Source organism: Pseudochaenichthys georgianus, chromosome 1, assembly GCF_902827115.2.
Source record: "Pseudochaenichthys georgianus chromosome 1, fPseGeo1.2, whole genome shotgun sequence".
Lineage (NCBI taxonomy): Eukaryota > Metazoa > Chordata > Actinopteri > Perciformes > Channichthyidae > Pseudochaenichthys > Pseudochaenichthys georgianus.
In genome coordinates, this window is record NC_047503.1 from 38,412,837 (window position 1) to 38,427,633 (window position 14,797).

General features: G+C 41.4%; 1 protein-coding gene across 2 annotated transcripts in view; it reads left to right on the forward strand.

Annotated features, from left to right (window-relative positions):
* The window catches only part of inpp4b (inositol polyphosphate-4-phosphatase type II B), a 173,645-nt gene that overhangs the window by 21,243 nt on the left and 137,605 nt on the right, over positions 1-14,797 (forward strand). For both annotated transcript variants that reach the window (XM_034086394.1, XM_071203508.1), the window contains exons 3-4: positions 4,684-4,802; positions 11,936-12,052. In XM_034086394.1, coding sequence (XP_033942285.1) covers positions 4,684-4,802; positions 11,936-12,052 — 236 coding nt within the window. The remainder of the gene's footprint in view (positions 1-4,683; positions 4,803-11,935; positions 12,053-14,797) is intronic.

The following is a 14,797-nucleotide window of genomic DNA, read 5'->3' on the forward strand; positions in this document are numbered from 1 at the left end:
ATTAAACATGTAATATTTCTAGTGTGAACCAAAATATAATATTAAATACTATACAAGTGATTTTTCTTAACCAAAATGACAAATTGCATAAAAACACATTATTCTAATACGGGTCCTTTTTGACCCACTTATGGGAGAGTGCAGGGTCCAGTCACTCGTGCATCTAAGGGTTAAAGAAAACTTTGATGTTGATCATAATCTTTAAATTATCACAAATTCATTTTTTTGTCGTCCTGTAAGCTGTGCTTGTATTGGCAATACATCAATAACATATCTACAACTTCAACACCTGAAGAAATGGGCTTCTACCAGCAGCTTTCCTCTCTTTATATCGGTACAGACCAGCATCAGTAATACACGCTTCTACAGTAAGTTAGCCTTGTAATGGCTGCCTGCCCTGAAGTCCATTTAAACCAAGTTATTCCCTTCATGATTGATTTCATTCTCCCCTGCCGTGGCAGTGCTCCTTACTACCAGACTCTTTATCAATCCTCTGACATAACTGAAATCTTTCAACACTAAAATCACTTGAGCATAAACAAAAGAAAAGAAAGAAGATCCTCCCTAAGGCCCCTGTTCATCGTCATAATGTATTGATCAAACAAACCCCCTCTGGAACTTGTCTTACAGTATTCTTTTTACAACATTTTTACATCAAGAACATTCGCCTTTTGCCTGCCCACCCAGTAAGGATGCCATCCTGGTTTATGAAGATGAAACAAAACAAATACAATCCCGAAATAAGTAACTTTAAATACTATAAAGTGAGTCTTTTTGATGATAAATGTTACTGTATATCCCAATTGATGTCACATTGTTGAATTTAATAGATCGGAAGCAGTATCCATGTTGAATGCTACATTGAGGACATCTCCAACTAAACTTCAACATCGGTTTTATCATCGATGTGATCAATTACACAAGACACTAAAAAGAAAACATATGTCCATGACGCTCAATACACTATGATGTTTAACTTTGGATCGGTGTGTTTGGCTTCTCGGGTCAAGTTTTCGCTGAAAGGCTACAGGTTTCCAACTGCAGCCCCTCCATCCACTGCTTTACGCCAGACGTTTTCAGACTGCCTCAAAACACCAGGTTCTCTATTAGCATTGGTTTGAATCTCAGAAATTGCCCAAGAAACTTTTAACGGCCTTAGTATTTTAAGAATAGTATTTTAAGAAAATAAATGTTAAGAAAGTGGGTTCTGATATGTCCATTTAACTAATTGGATTTTATTTTGTGGCATTTATATAAAAGAAGCAAAACAACAGTGGTGAAGTTGAATAAGCTAAATGCCCAAAGAACCCCAGCGACCACAAAACACCTCGTATCCATCACATGGTCTTTCAGACTCTGCAAAGATTTGTCGGATTGACTGAGCCGCAGAGAGAGTCCAGACAGCTCGTTGACAGATCACAGACATTTCAAAGGTACCGACTGCAACACAGATCAAGATGGTATGATAAACCAGTTTGTCCCAGCTGCCCGTATACTGTTTGCAACAGGCAGCTGCAATACGTACTTCAAGTAAAAAGAACATTCAGATTGCTGCACATATCAATTTCAGATCCCCTCCAGTCAAATAAATCATGTGAACATAGTTACTTTGTCACTCCAAGGTCAGTTGCATTTTTGTAGATGATTTTATTTGCCAAGTTTGAGAGAGAAGACAGAATATTTTGTTTAAGGACGAGCATATTAATAACAGAAGAAAACATTCGGATTGAGATTGGATTTGACAACGCGCATTGTTATATAACTTTGAGAGTTAAGCACTGTGTGTAAAACACATAAAGAAATCAATCTTATATTTACTGATGACTTTTTGACTTAAGTTTGACTTACGTAAGTTTGTGTTGTTAAAGTCCCAGGTTATTATTCTAAAGGTATCTGTGGAACACGATACCATTTCATACGGATGTCATTATGTTTTATGAAAGACGAGCCACTCTATTTAATTGAACCCTTTTGGATATTTTAGAATGTCAGCCCAAATAACCTTCAACCAAATATGTCCCTCCTGTTATGCTGAAGGTGGCGGAGGAGCACGCTTCCTTTATTCCTCTGTTTTCCTGCAGTCAAGTGTGAGTGTGCCCAATGCTCATGGCCTTTGTTTGTGATGCTGTTATTGAAAAAGAGCCAAGGACAGTCACCTTGATGCTACAATGAGCTGCCGCAGGAAGATGTTTGGTTACCTCCGAGTTTGCTATAGGTGAATATCATTATGGGTGTGCGTGTGATTACAAAGGAAGCCTTATGCTGAGTGCTATGTGTGGAGAACAAAGGTGTCTTTTGAAATGAGGTTGGAACCGCATAGACCTTCTCATCTCTTAATCCAGTCATATCACTGATTCAACTCAACGATGCGCCGGTGAAGATGGCCGCATTGTCTTATAGTATATTATTTTAATATTGTTTTAATATTGTCTTGTTATTGTGTTGCATTGTTGGAGAAGCCTGTGACCTAAGATGTTCAACAGCTATGTTAGTTTGACAATAAAGAACCTTGACCCTGATTCAACCTTTAGGAAATGTCTAGATGTGTTGATGCTCTCCTACAGAACACTTTCTTTAACTTTACTTCATACTCGTTACTCCCTTTTAAAAGGCCACGTCCTGTTGCTGTTCGGTTGCTTAAACATTAAAGGAGCCATATTATGCTTATTTTCAGGTTCACATTTTTTGTATACAAATGAAGCTCAGCGCAAGTTCTTTCAGGAAGACTGGTTTATACATTCAGTCCGCAGCTGCTTATAATCAGCTCATCACGGGCGTTGTCTTTAACCTATTACATTCACCTCATTCTCCAGCAGCCAATCACTGTGCTGCAGGGTTCTCCTCTCTCCTGCAGTCAGCTGTGATTTCAGGTTGTCATGCTGCCGCCCGCCTCCTCCCCATCCACCTCCTCCCCATCCACCTCCTTTCATCATATCCAGTGCCAGGAGAGTTAATCCAAAGACCTCATCACTCCTCCTCTTCATCCCATCTCCTCATCAAATCAAGATCTTCATCATCATCACCAGTGTCTAGACCCCGGGGGGTTCCCTATATGCTCACGGCTGCATTTCCCCCTTTAGATATACCATTTCAGGATCGGGTCTAATCGCCAAAGACTTAAAGGTGGGGTAGGTAAGTTTCAGAAACCGGCTCGAGATACACTTTTTGTTATATTCCATGGAATGCTCTTAACGTCCCGATAGCAATGAATATCTGAAGTGCTTTGACAACAAATCCATAAAAAAACGTCATCTGTGGAAGCCGTAGTACTGTAAAAAGTACAACCGTGGCCGGCTAAACGGATTGGATGGCCTACCTGCCTGTCAGCCTTCCATCGGGGCACAAACTTATCTCGTGCCCTCATTGGTCATGTGCGCGTTCGTGTGTGTTGGAGGAGGGGCTCTGTGAGGAAGTGGCAGATTTTCTCCGGCTATGTATTTTCAAATTCTAGCGATCTCGAGCTGGTTTCTCAAACTTACCTACCCCACCTTTAACATTTATCATATGACATGTGTCAATAAATGTTCTTTAAACAACATGAACTCTCTCCTGATTGAACCCCCATAATAACTACCATTTACACGCACACAAACCTATATCACACACAGGATGGAACAACTCAAAAAGCATGATAGGGCCCCTTTATAAACCAAACCCACAGTTGTTTGCCTTTGTTGTTGTTGTTTTTACTGAATTTCAACCCCTGAGTGGTATTATCCACACTTTTCAGAGTAATGTGTGAAACCAGGACCAGGCATTGCGAGCAGATCAATTGCCGTTTACATGCCAAAATTGTGCTGGATAAATAAAAAAAGCCATCTCTTGGACGGGACCCAGGGAGCTTGATGAACACATGTTTCTCATTAGTGTACTGAGTGTATACAAATGTCCGTTAATAGATCAATTAAGAGCCATATGTTTTAATTTACTTGGTTTCAGGCTGGATGTTTTCACAGGCCTTCGATTTGAATCAGATGTGAAGATTGCAAAACTCGATCAAAAGTGCACATTTACATTGCATGTGTGTCTTTTAGGAGATAACTATGATTTCTTTCTACAGGCGACGTGTTTATCAATGAAGATGCATCCGATTAGCTGCGATGGGATCAGCGAGTGTTATCTGGTTGAGGGGAGTTTCTATTCGTAACCAGGAAACGCTGGTTTCCTATAAAGGAATTGTGGGATGCAAAGTCTTTCCTGTCTTTGGAAGCCAGTGGAGCTGAGTGACGAGATGCTTTTATTGTTGGAAAATAAAAGCCCTAATAAACAGATATGTCACTGCCAGAGGGAAATTACACTGGCATTTAATAAAGTACTGAGGCAACCATTTTATTTCTCAATCCCTATGTATTTTATGTTTCCTAAAACCTTGATAATGTTTTGAGAAGAGGCTTCAGAGAAGTGATAACAGCAGATTAAACTCATTTGTTGTTTTGTGTGCAAAATCTCACATCTAATCTGACAGCAGTATTTATAAATCCTTTCTTGACCTATGTTTGTTTACCGCTTTGCTCTCTCATCTATTTTCACATTCTCCTGTGACTCAGTGTCGTGTGATTTGTGTCACCAATGTGTGTTATCGTGAAGGATTATCTCTCATCTTGATTTCTGTCCTTTCCCCTTCCTCCCTCCCTCTCTCCCTCCCTCCTCCCCCCTCTCTCCCTCCTCTCTCCCTCCCTGCAGCCTGCAGGGATCTGCTGCCCCCCGGCAGAGACAGGAAGCCCAATGCTTTGGTCCAGGTGTCTGTCATAGATCCCCACAAGCAGCTCCTCGTCTCTCATGCCTGCACAGAGATAGTGGAGGTAAGGCCACACACACACACACACACACACACACACACACACACACACACACACACACACACACACACACACACACACACACACACACACACACACACACACACACACACACACACACACACACACACACACACACACACACACACACACACACACACACACACACACACACACACACACACTCACACTCACACACAGACACCTTCCTCTCTTTGCTTGACCTTTGATGTTTGTTGTTTTGCTGTCTCTCTGGGTCACTGGTTCTCAGTCTGCCCTTCTTTTTATAAACCTTTTTTTTCCGCATCTGACTCATTGAACTGGAACACACGATGAGCTATAACTTTCTTTTTCCTGGCACATTTTAAACAGTTGATGTGTGCCTCTCAACCAGTCTCATATCCAGGGGTGTAGTGCTGCTGGTTTGTTTTAGTGCTGGAGGTTACCTGTGACTTGCACTCAGTTTAGTTTTGGCCCTGCAGGAGAATCAGGAAATCAGTCTGAAGGAGATGTTTACAGTGTCTGCTCCTCACAGCTGCTGTATAGAATGAAAAGCTTCTCCTTTTGCCACATGTGCTTCTGTGCGCAGATGGCCACGACTCAACCCTACAGGGCGAAACAAACATCAGATTGGCCAGTTATAAAAATATATATTTATATGATGGAGAAACATCCGCTTCTGATCTTACATCATCATGCAAACGGTTTCTGCAAAATGTATTAATGTATTCTTTATTTCTATCAGTATTAGATTAGATGTATGGTTATATTACAGATACTTTCATTGATCCCAGTTTGGGAAATGATTTTGTCACAGCATGGAGACAAGGCATTGCACACAATTACATAAACATAAACAGAAAATATATACCTATAAAGTGTTTCCATTGAATACAAAATAGTAATATACAGATTTTTATTACAGTTTTTACATAAAATGTGTGTTGTTACGCTGATACATATATAAATTAGAGCTTTTTGTTTGCTGATATCACCTTCATCACATTGGCTCTTTTGCGTGGCATGCACTTCAGTAATTATTTATCATCAAGTATGAATTCAACAGAATTATGCAAACAGTTAACTTTGTATTTCCTCACTTGGAGAAATAAAAGTGCCATACATAGTACCAATAGATATCTCAGTATGTACAGTAAGTGTTTCATACAGTGAGAGTGTCTGTGGTCTTTAACCTCTTTAAATGCTTCTTTTATTGCCTCCAGTTTGACAGTGCTGTTGCCAAGGAAACAGTCACACAAGTGTTTTTTGGGCGGCAACAGCTGCCCACCGTCCCACTATGCAACACCCCCTTACACACAGATACACTCCCTCACACACACACTTTTTTTCTTCTTTCCTCATATGAGGGCAAAGTTTCCTGCCGCATATTATTTCCCTGCTAATCCATTCAAGCTAAATGAGCAGAACCGTCTCTGCGAAAGACTGCTTTTCCACTGCTCTCCCCCTCGGTCCTGTCAAGGGAAAATCAGTGTGTGTGCGTAGAAACACAGGATGTGGTGGAATACTGTACTGGCTGGCTGAGCCGGCTCTGCAGAAACTCTGAGTGCTGCTGGAGTTTTGATTTCATGGCTGTAATGTTCAGGATTTGCAGCAGCATCTGAGGATATGGATTGCTTTCTACTTAACAAGAAACGGGTATGTGTGCTTTTACAAGTCGGTTTCAAAAGAGAGGTTTACAGCCTCATAAGAAGTGTTTAAGATAGTCTGTGGAGTTTCATCTGCAATATATTCATTTTATTAGTCGTCTCGTATCATTTTTTAATATAACTTATAGTAGTATATTTAACACTTGTCACAGTAATCAGAGCAATCAGATCAGTATTATGATGATATGTTGACCCAGAAGCAGCATAACATTGAGGACATTAAATGTGACTTCTTTGAATTAAGTCCAAGTTTAATGTTTTTTAGAGGAACAGAGGTTGCTTGTCAGGACACTGTGGTCTCACACTCAAACATTGCCTTCCAAATGCATAACAGCAGATGTTCATTAACCTGTGTGGCCAAAGGTGGACCTGCTGTTGTGTGTTTGAGTGTTTGAGTGTATGTGCGTGTGTGTGTGTGTGTGTGTGTGTGTGTGTGTGTGTGTGTGTGTGTGTGTGTGTGTGTGTGTGTGTGTGTGTGTGTGTGTGTGTGTGTGTGTGTGTGTGTGTGTGTGTGTGTGTGTGTGTGTGTGTGTGTGTGTGTGTGTGTGTGTGTGTGTGTGTGTGTGTGTGTGTGTGTGTGTGTGTGTGTGTGTGTGTGTGTGTGTGTGTGTACCGGAAAGCCCCACTGCGTGTGTAAATGAATCTGAAGACTGCACAACTGCCACTTGTGTTTCTCCTGTTGTCACATTCCCGGGATGCCTGCTGCCAACAGCTGCAGCCGGCTCCTGCACGAAGGCTTCAGCGTTAGTGCGTGTGATAGGTGCATTATCAGGGATCAACGGCAGATTATGTTAGGGTTTCATTTAGAAGATAAATGATGGAACAAGCTCTCTTTAGTCTTACCCATGAATCACTAGACAGGGGTCAGATCAAAAAGAAACTGGTGAGCATGTAATCATGTTGGACCTGGACTTCTCTTTAGTTAAAATAAATGACCTCTCTACAGTAGGTGTAATGTATTTGAAAAGTCAGTTTTAGAACACACTGCCTCTAAATATCTCCTAAAGGTCTTGCTGCTACAGCTCCCAAACATACATCAATGTGTTACCCTGTGTGTTAGTGTGTGAACAGGCGCAATTAGTGACAGAATACAGTATAATTTAAGGTCAGTAAGTTTATGTAGGCAATAACCAGCAACTGTGCAGGCAAGCCTTAACACCTGAGCACTACACATATAATGGATGTCGAGTAACAGAGGGTGTGGTATCCCTTTTTACATTTTCTTATATTTAATACATTTGTGGTTTGGAGATTTGTTTGATCAAGTTATGTGTGTACAGTATAACCAAGGTTCTTCTAATGTTCCCAGTAATAAGTCAGTGTTTTTCAGCAATATATAATTCAACAAAAACATTTCATTTCTGTACATAGGACACATGTGTACTACTGTGAAAACATTTGTTAATTTGCATGAATCAGAAATGGAAAAGAGGGTAAATATATTTGGCATCTGTCAAATCAGGCACCACCGATTAATGCAGGCCTTGTTTAAATTCTAATTGGTATAACACAGGAGGTTGCATTTATTTCTTTGTTTACTTACTTCCTAAATAGTGCACTGTTACCCTTAGCACATGGTGAATACTCACGAGTATTAGTGCACTTTATTGTATGGAACTGGGACACAGTGTTTTCTCAAAACACAGACCCTTTTTATCTTCATATAGAAAGTCTATCTTAATCTAGTGTTGGTAAAACACAAAGGACAACTTAAGCAGAACATCTAAAGCCCTCTAAATCATTAAAGTGCAAAAGGAAACGTCTCTGAAAAACAGTATTTGAAGCAGGAGACACAAAAATGCTATCTAGTATCTCGTAGGAAAATCCCTTTCCTAAAACATGCGCAGTGGTCCCAGGGGTGGTGCTACTTGAAGGGATTTGACGCAAAGCTAGGGGATAACATCGCCTTTGATGCCATGCTAGTGGAGCGAAGAACCCCCCGCCTGGAACAAGTCCAAAAAGTCTAGTCTGTGTATGTGTGTGTAATTATGAGTGGTCAAGGGAGAGAGAAAAACTCCAGCACGATTCAAGATAGAATACGTCACCCTCCCCCCAACACAATCACACACACCCTCTTACTAATGGTCTCAATTGGCCATTCCTCTGAGGTTTGCAACCCACACGGACAAACAGACAAGAGAGGGGCAGCTGTCTCTCATAGCATATGTTGATCACTTGTATGACAGACTGGCTTATTTCTGTGTAAATGGAGACGGGCTTACCACTTTAGCTCATCTCAGCCCATCAGTAGCACTAAGAAGATTGAGCCGCGGCTGAGGCTGCCAACCATGCTGGTAAGTCTGAATGAGGCCTTTTCAGAGTGCCAGTGATGGAAGTGTAAGGGCTTATGTGTGTGTATGTGTGTATATGTGTGTACCTGCACATTCTTGGGTATAATGGTCCTGCCTGTCTTTTTGTCCAGTACTGATATATATGAAGCTTTGCACTGAGCCCAAAGCAGCGCACTGGTTCCACTGTGTCTGTACCCGCTGTGCTGAATCAGGCTGTGTGTTTGGGATGTGAGCGAACACAAACCACAAGCCTTCATGGCTTGGCGGCAAAATGGCACCGGGCATCACGACCGGTATAACCATGTCTAGGGAGGCTGGAACAAGAAGCGATAGACTTGTTTTATTTCCCCTCTGTCAGCACATGGAAGATTTCTGAAGCTTCAGCAGGGCTAGTGGTGAGGTGGTGTGTCTGTGTGTTCGCTATGTGAGTGATTTTGCAGTTAAACTCATAAGTCTGCCTCTGTGTGTCTGTGTTAAGAACATTGCTGTACAGTATTACTGACGCTTCATGCTTTGGCTCCAAACACCCTGTATTGTAGCCAAGAGCTCGAGGCTTGTTGGTCTGCATCTTACCAGAGTTTCAGTCCGGGTCCAGAATTTAGTTTTTGGTGTATCTGCCAATGGCAGGTAAACTGAACGAATTATACAGCCAACATATTACTTGGCTGGCCAAAAACTGCATACAATTAAAATAAACCTTACTTGGAGAAAACACTGCAGCTCATTGTATCTGTGAACACAACTTTACACCACATTTCTTCTTCTTTTTTGATTGATCTACTCCAGGAATGTGCCGCCAAATACTTGACTTGCTTTGCAGAAGTGAACATTTCCTGTGTGCTACCACCAGTACTAGTAGTTAACCAGCCTGGTAGCTTAACAATATGTAGCTTGAACGGAGTGGATGGACAGTGAGGGTCAATCAAAGAACTGCGATGCCATTATTGTTACACGTTACATGCCGCCACCAGTGGGCAGAATCAATACAACACAATGTGGTTGATCAACTTATGTATTGCAGTGATGTGAGTTTATACTCAAGTCGACCAAATGCATCATGCCCATGGTGTCTGATTTGATGCAATACTTCAAATTCAATGGTATTGTATCAACATTAAATCATATATCAAGGTTAGCAACATTTGAGATACAGTATGAAGTTACCAATGTTGGGATAACAGATTCCAGCCACAACATTCAAATGTTAAAACATTTTGAATTGTGATTATTTTTGTTTAGTCCAAATGAAAGATTCCAATCAAAACTAAGCTAAGTAAGTTTCATCCAACTAAATAAATGTGTCATTCAAATTGATATTGGACATTTTCAACCATGATATTTAAGATGTATATCTACCTTCTAATGACCAGTCCTAATTCCTTTGCTGTTTGTTCCACTGAAGGGCGTTACCATCCATTCAGACGTGTCTGCCAGTCTGTCTGTGTCAGTCTCATTACGTCTCCCCAGCCGGTCCCACTGGGTCCCAGAGGGTTGTGTTCTAGAGACGCCCATCAGAGTGCAGCAGGGGGAGAGGAAGCCCCTCGTGTAAACACAAAGTGCTTTGAATTGGTTTAAGTAGACAACACCAAGTAGCTTAACAATCCTTGTTTTCAAGAAAGACCGATCAGCTCCCGGTGCCATTCAGTTCACTTGTATTCATTGGAGATTCCATACTAGGCTCAACAATTGAGCTACAGTAAGGCATGCATACAAATTATTATTATAAATTATAACATATCTTTTGAAATCACTGGTTGATGCAGTTCCATCATAATAATGTCCCCCCAAAATGGACAGTTTAAATCATATTGCTGGAGATGTTCCTTTATACCTTATGAGTGTGTGGTCTCCTTTCACAATTCACACTTTACTTATACTTAAGCTCAACGTCGCCTGGTTTTCATTGTCAGTCCATCTTTAGGATTTCTTCTGTAAGTCCATTTTGATGTGACAAAGCTTTGGACAATGCACAAAAACACACTGCTGCTGCAGATTGATGCTGTGCTGTGAATCATGTTCCTGAACGTTCTACAAGTACTAACCCCGACATGCTGACTTTAATCTGTTAAGCCCTGAGCCTGTTTTTCAGGTCTCAGGCTCGAAAATGACATGCCCAGAACAAAGGACTATATCTTTACTTCTCAAAGCAATGATACACCTGTGAGTTGGATGTAGAAGAGTCAGAATCAATATAGATGTTATTTTAAAGTAAATTCAGATTGAACATAGTACAAAAATGTAAATTATAGTTTCCGTCCAAAAGAAACATCATTACTTACAGTATAGTGAAAACCCTTGACTGATGGGATAGTAGACTAACAGCTTTAGGAAAGGGTAACATATTGTCCCTAGACCCTCCATTTTTGAGTTCCTGTAAAAAAGGTTCTTACATCCGAAGTAAACTTCCTGGGGTATAAAAGACTGTCAGAAAAATCCGTAAAAAGAGAAAGATTGAAACTAGGGAGGCAGCGAAACCCGCCTTATTTCATTGTTCTCTCTCTTGTCTGAAAACCAATTTCTCCCAACAAGTGGCATAAAAGTCTTCACTCTGCGGTTGTCTTAGAGAGGTTTCAATCTGAAGTAAATGCCAGTCACAACCTTGTTGAGACATTTTTACAGTGCAATAAAAGCAAGGTCTCTGCAGGCCATGGCAAAGCGAGCCCTGCTGTTCCAAATGGATGGAAGTTAAGGGTGATAACGGGGTAAAGTGAAACGAGTTGTGAGTGAAAATTAGCTAATGCCATGCAGCCCTCTGGTGTGTTTGCTGCTGTGGACACCGCTTCCATCCCACTGCCCAGAATGCCGCTGTGCCAATTTACCTGTCAACATTTGTTGCTCCTCGCCTGCAGAGATACTGTAGTTATGCCAGAGCTCCAGGTAGACCCACCAGGGAGAGCTCTATCTTCTCTCTTTGTACCCAGGAGAGGCAGCAGGGGGGGGGGGAGGGAGGGGGGGGAGAAACGCCGAGGGGAGGAGGAGGACAGACTGAGCCCAGCTGTTGGCTTAGTTACCCACCAACATCTCCCTCCTTCCTTCTATCCCTTCGGCTTCCTGCTTCTTCTTCCTTTTTTAACATGAGTGTTGCAGTACTTCTGTGCATATAAGGTACACACCACCACCACCACACACACACATAAAGTGTCTCACCCTTTCTCTGTGTTGTCCCTCTCTCTGACAGGCGAACAAAGACCCCCTGTTTCTGACAGGAGTGACCTTCCCGTCAGAGTATCCTGCCAGCCCGGAGACACTAGTCAAGCTAACTGTGTATGATGCAAAGGACAAGAGCCAGGAATCAGTGAGTAAACAATTGTGTGTTGCATATTGAAAATCTAATGTGTGTGTGCGAGAGAGTACGACGGAGTATTAGGGACACACTTAGAAGAAAAAAAATGTCTAGAATAAAGTCGTAACTTTACGAGAATAAAGTCGTAACTTTACGAGAATAAAGTAATAATTACGAGATTAAAGTCGTAGTTTCATAAGTGACTTGAGAAGCGGACTTGGAGGAGATTGTCTCCTTTCTGCAGGAGGAAATGGCTGGTTCTGGCCGACTACATTTAGCTGACGCTTTTATCCAAAGTGACGTACTGTACAATAAGTGCATTCGACCAACAAGATACGAACTTGAAGAAAACAGAATCATAAAGTACATCAGGTTTCATAGAGCTAAAACATTTCAAGTGCTACTCAACTGGCCTTAGATAAGCCAGTCCTTTGTTAGTATGTAAGTGCTTTTTTAGTATATATATATATATATATAAGTGCTTTGTTAGTAATTCTATCGCTCGAAGTGGAGTTGAAAGAGATGAGTTTTCAGTCTGCGCCGGAAGATGTGTAAGCTTTCTGCTGTCCTGATGTCAATGGGGAGCTCATTCCGATTCCACTAAAAGGCTATCGTTCGACTCCTTCTGGATCCAAAGCCTTGATTACAAGTCTCATCGTTTCTTGTGAAACAACAAATCCCCTTTGAACAGCTCGTAGGTGTAACCAGCGATAGCCTTGTAGTCGGCCAGAACCAGCCATTTCCTCCTGCAGAAAGGAGACAATCTCCTCCAAGTCCGTTTGGTTCTTTCTTCGAAATAATAGACAGTTTCTTGCACAACCTTTTCAAAGTTCTAATACTTATGATAATCTGATGCTGATGTGCCAAAACAAAATTTTCGTTATTTGAGAAACCTAAACTAAAGTACATGCTTCACAAGATGCTCCACATTCCTCATGTTATTGCAGGACGCTCCCGTTGCCTCCTTCTCAAGTCACTTATGAAACTACGACTTTAATCTCGTAATTACGACTTTATTCTCGTATTATTGCGACTTTATCCTCGAATTCTCTCTGTTGTTTTTATTCTAAGTGTGTCCCTAATACTCCGTCGTAAGAGAGAGATGATAATGAGAATGTTTTTAGAGCCCGCCATGAAGTAGCCATCCTTCATGCGTCGGATGGAGCATTAAACTTTACAGAGGATGAACATGAAAAGCCGCGAGAAATCCTCAGCAGAATCTCATTATGTTTATAAATACCCTACAGATTTCAGAGATGCTGATTTATAACAGGCACTGAATTATAGTACTCTCTCGGATATCAATAATTTAAGGCAGTCTGAGTCCAAACCCTTGAGTCTTGGAGCATTCAAGCCGGGCAGCCCATCCTTTAGTGTCGATCCCATGGGAAAATCCGCCGGCACATCAGTGGGAATGCCAGACATGGTATTCTGAATGGGTGGGCCCTGTGATTCAGAAATGTTTTAACAGACGTTATGACAGGCTCTCCAGTGTGGGTGTACGCATGAGCCTAATCAAACGGCTCACAACCCTGGGCGCCAAGATTTTAATTTGGCTTACTATGAAACATTCATGAGCATTACGGTGAGTAAGGACTCCATTGCAGCTGTTAGTATTTGAAAATGGATCACATTAAGGCTTCTGTTTTAACGCCGGTACAGAGTAAGCTGTGGTGTCTTGAGCCAAGGTGGGTGGGTTGTGCAAATTGGCGTTTGCTTTGGCCTGAAACTGTGTTGTTTTTTTCCACCTGCAGAGACAGTTCCTTTATGCAGACCCAACAGCGAGGTGTTATGCAGAGTCAAACAGTCTGACGATCTTCATTCATCGCTTTCATCTTCAGATATCGCACCAAGCTTGACTTAAATAGGAAGACAAGCTTGTATGTTTTTCTAAGTCAAAGACGGGTTTACCACTCTGCACATATTCTGTCTTCATACATTTCAACCATCATGAATACAGAAAGCTTTATCCCTTCAAGATCCTGAGCTCCATCAAACATCTTGTTTTGTTTAAGCACCTCCAAAAACTATTTCCTCTGGACAATTCAAATTACAGTTGTGTCCATCTTATAGTCGATAAGATAGTCGATCTGAGATTATTATGAGGAGCTGTAAATTCATACATCAGAATAAGTTTAACTGACAAATGTATTCTTCTCAGTAGAGACTTTTCTTCTCAGTAGAGTTTTAACCTCGGCTATCATTTATTTATGCGAGCACAGACTGTAAATTGGTAGCCTCAATTCACTAATAGTTTTGTATTTATTTTGCGCACAATATAAGTGTATTTACAGAAAGCCATCTCAACAGACCAGACTTTCTCCTTGAAGGATGAAGTCAATGTCACCGGATCCAAGTAGTGATACATTCATTTGAATAAGCGTGCAAGGCCACATTAGTTTCAACTCGGTAGCTGCCAACTGACAATAACTCAACAACAACTACTGTAAGCAAAAGTGAAGCTCAATTAAAGACTCCCTTTCCATGGCCTTCTGCAACCAAAGTGTCCTACGCAGGTGGCGTCTGGAATGAATGACTTGGCCTTGTGCATTTCATTATTTAATTTGTGCCCGGATATCGATCAAAATATAGACTTTTATTAAATCAAGGCCAATAAATGTAAAACGTCTTTGTACAAATTCAATAGTGGCCTGAAAATATGTTTTGGTCCCTCTATGGCAGGGGTGTCAAACTCAAGGCCCGGGGGCCAAATCCGGCCCGCGACTTCATTTGATGTGGCCCCGCAAGAGCTTGCAA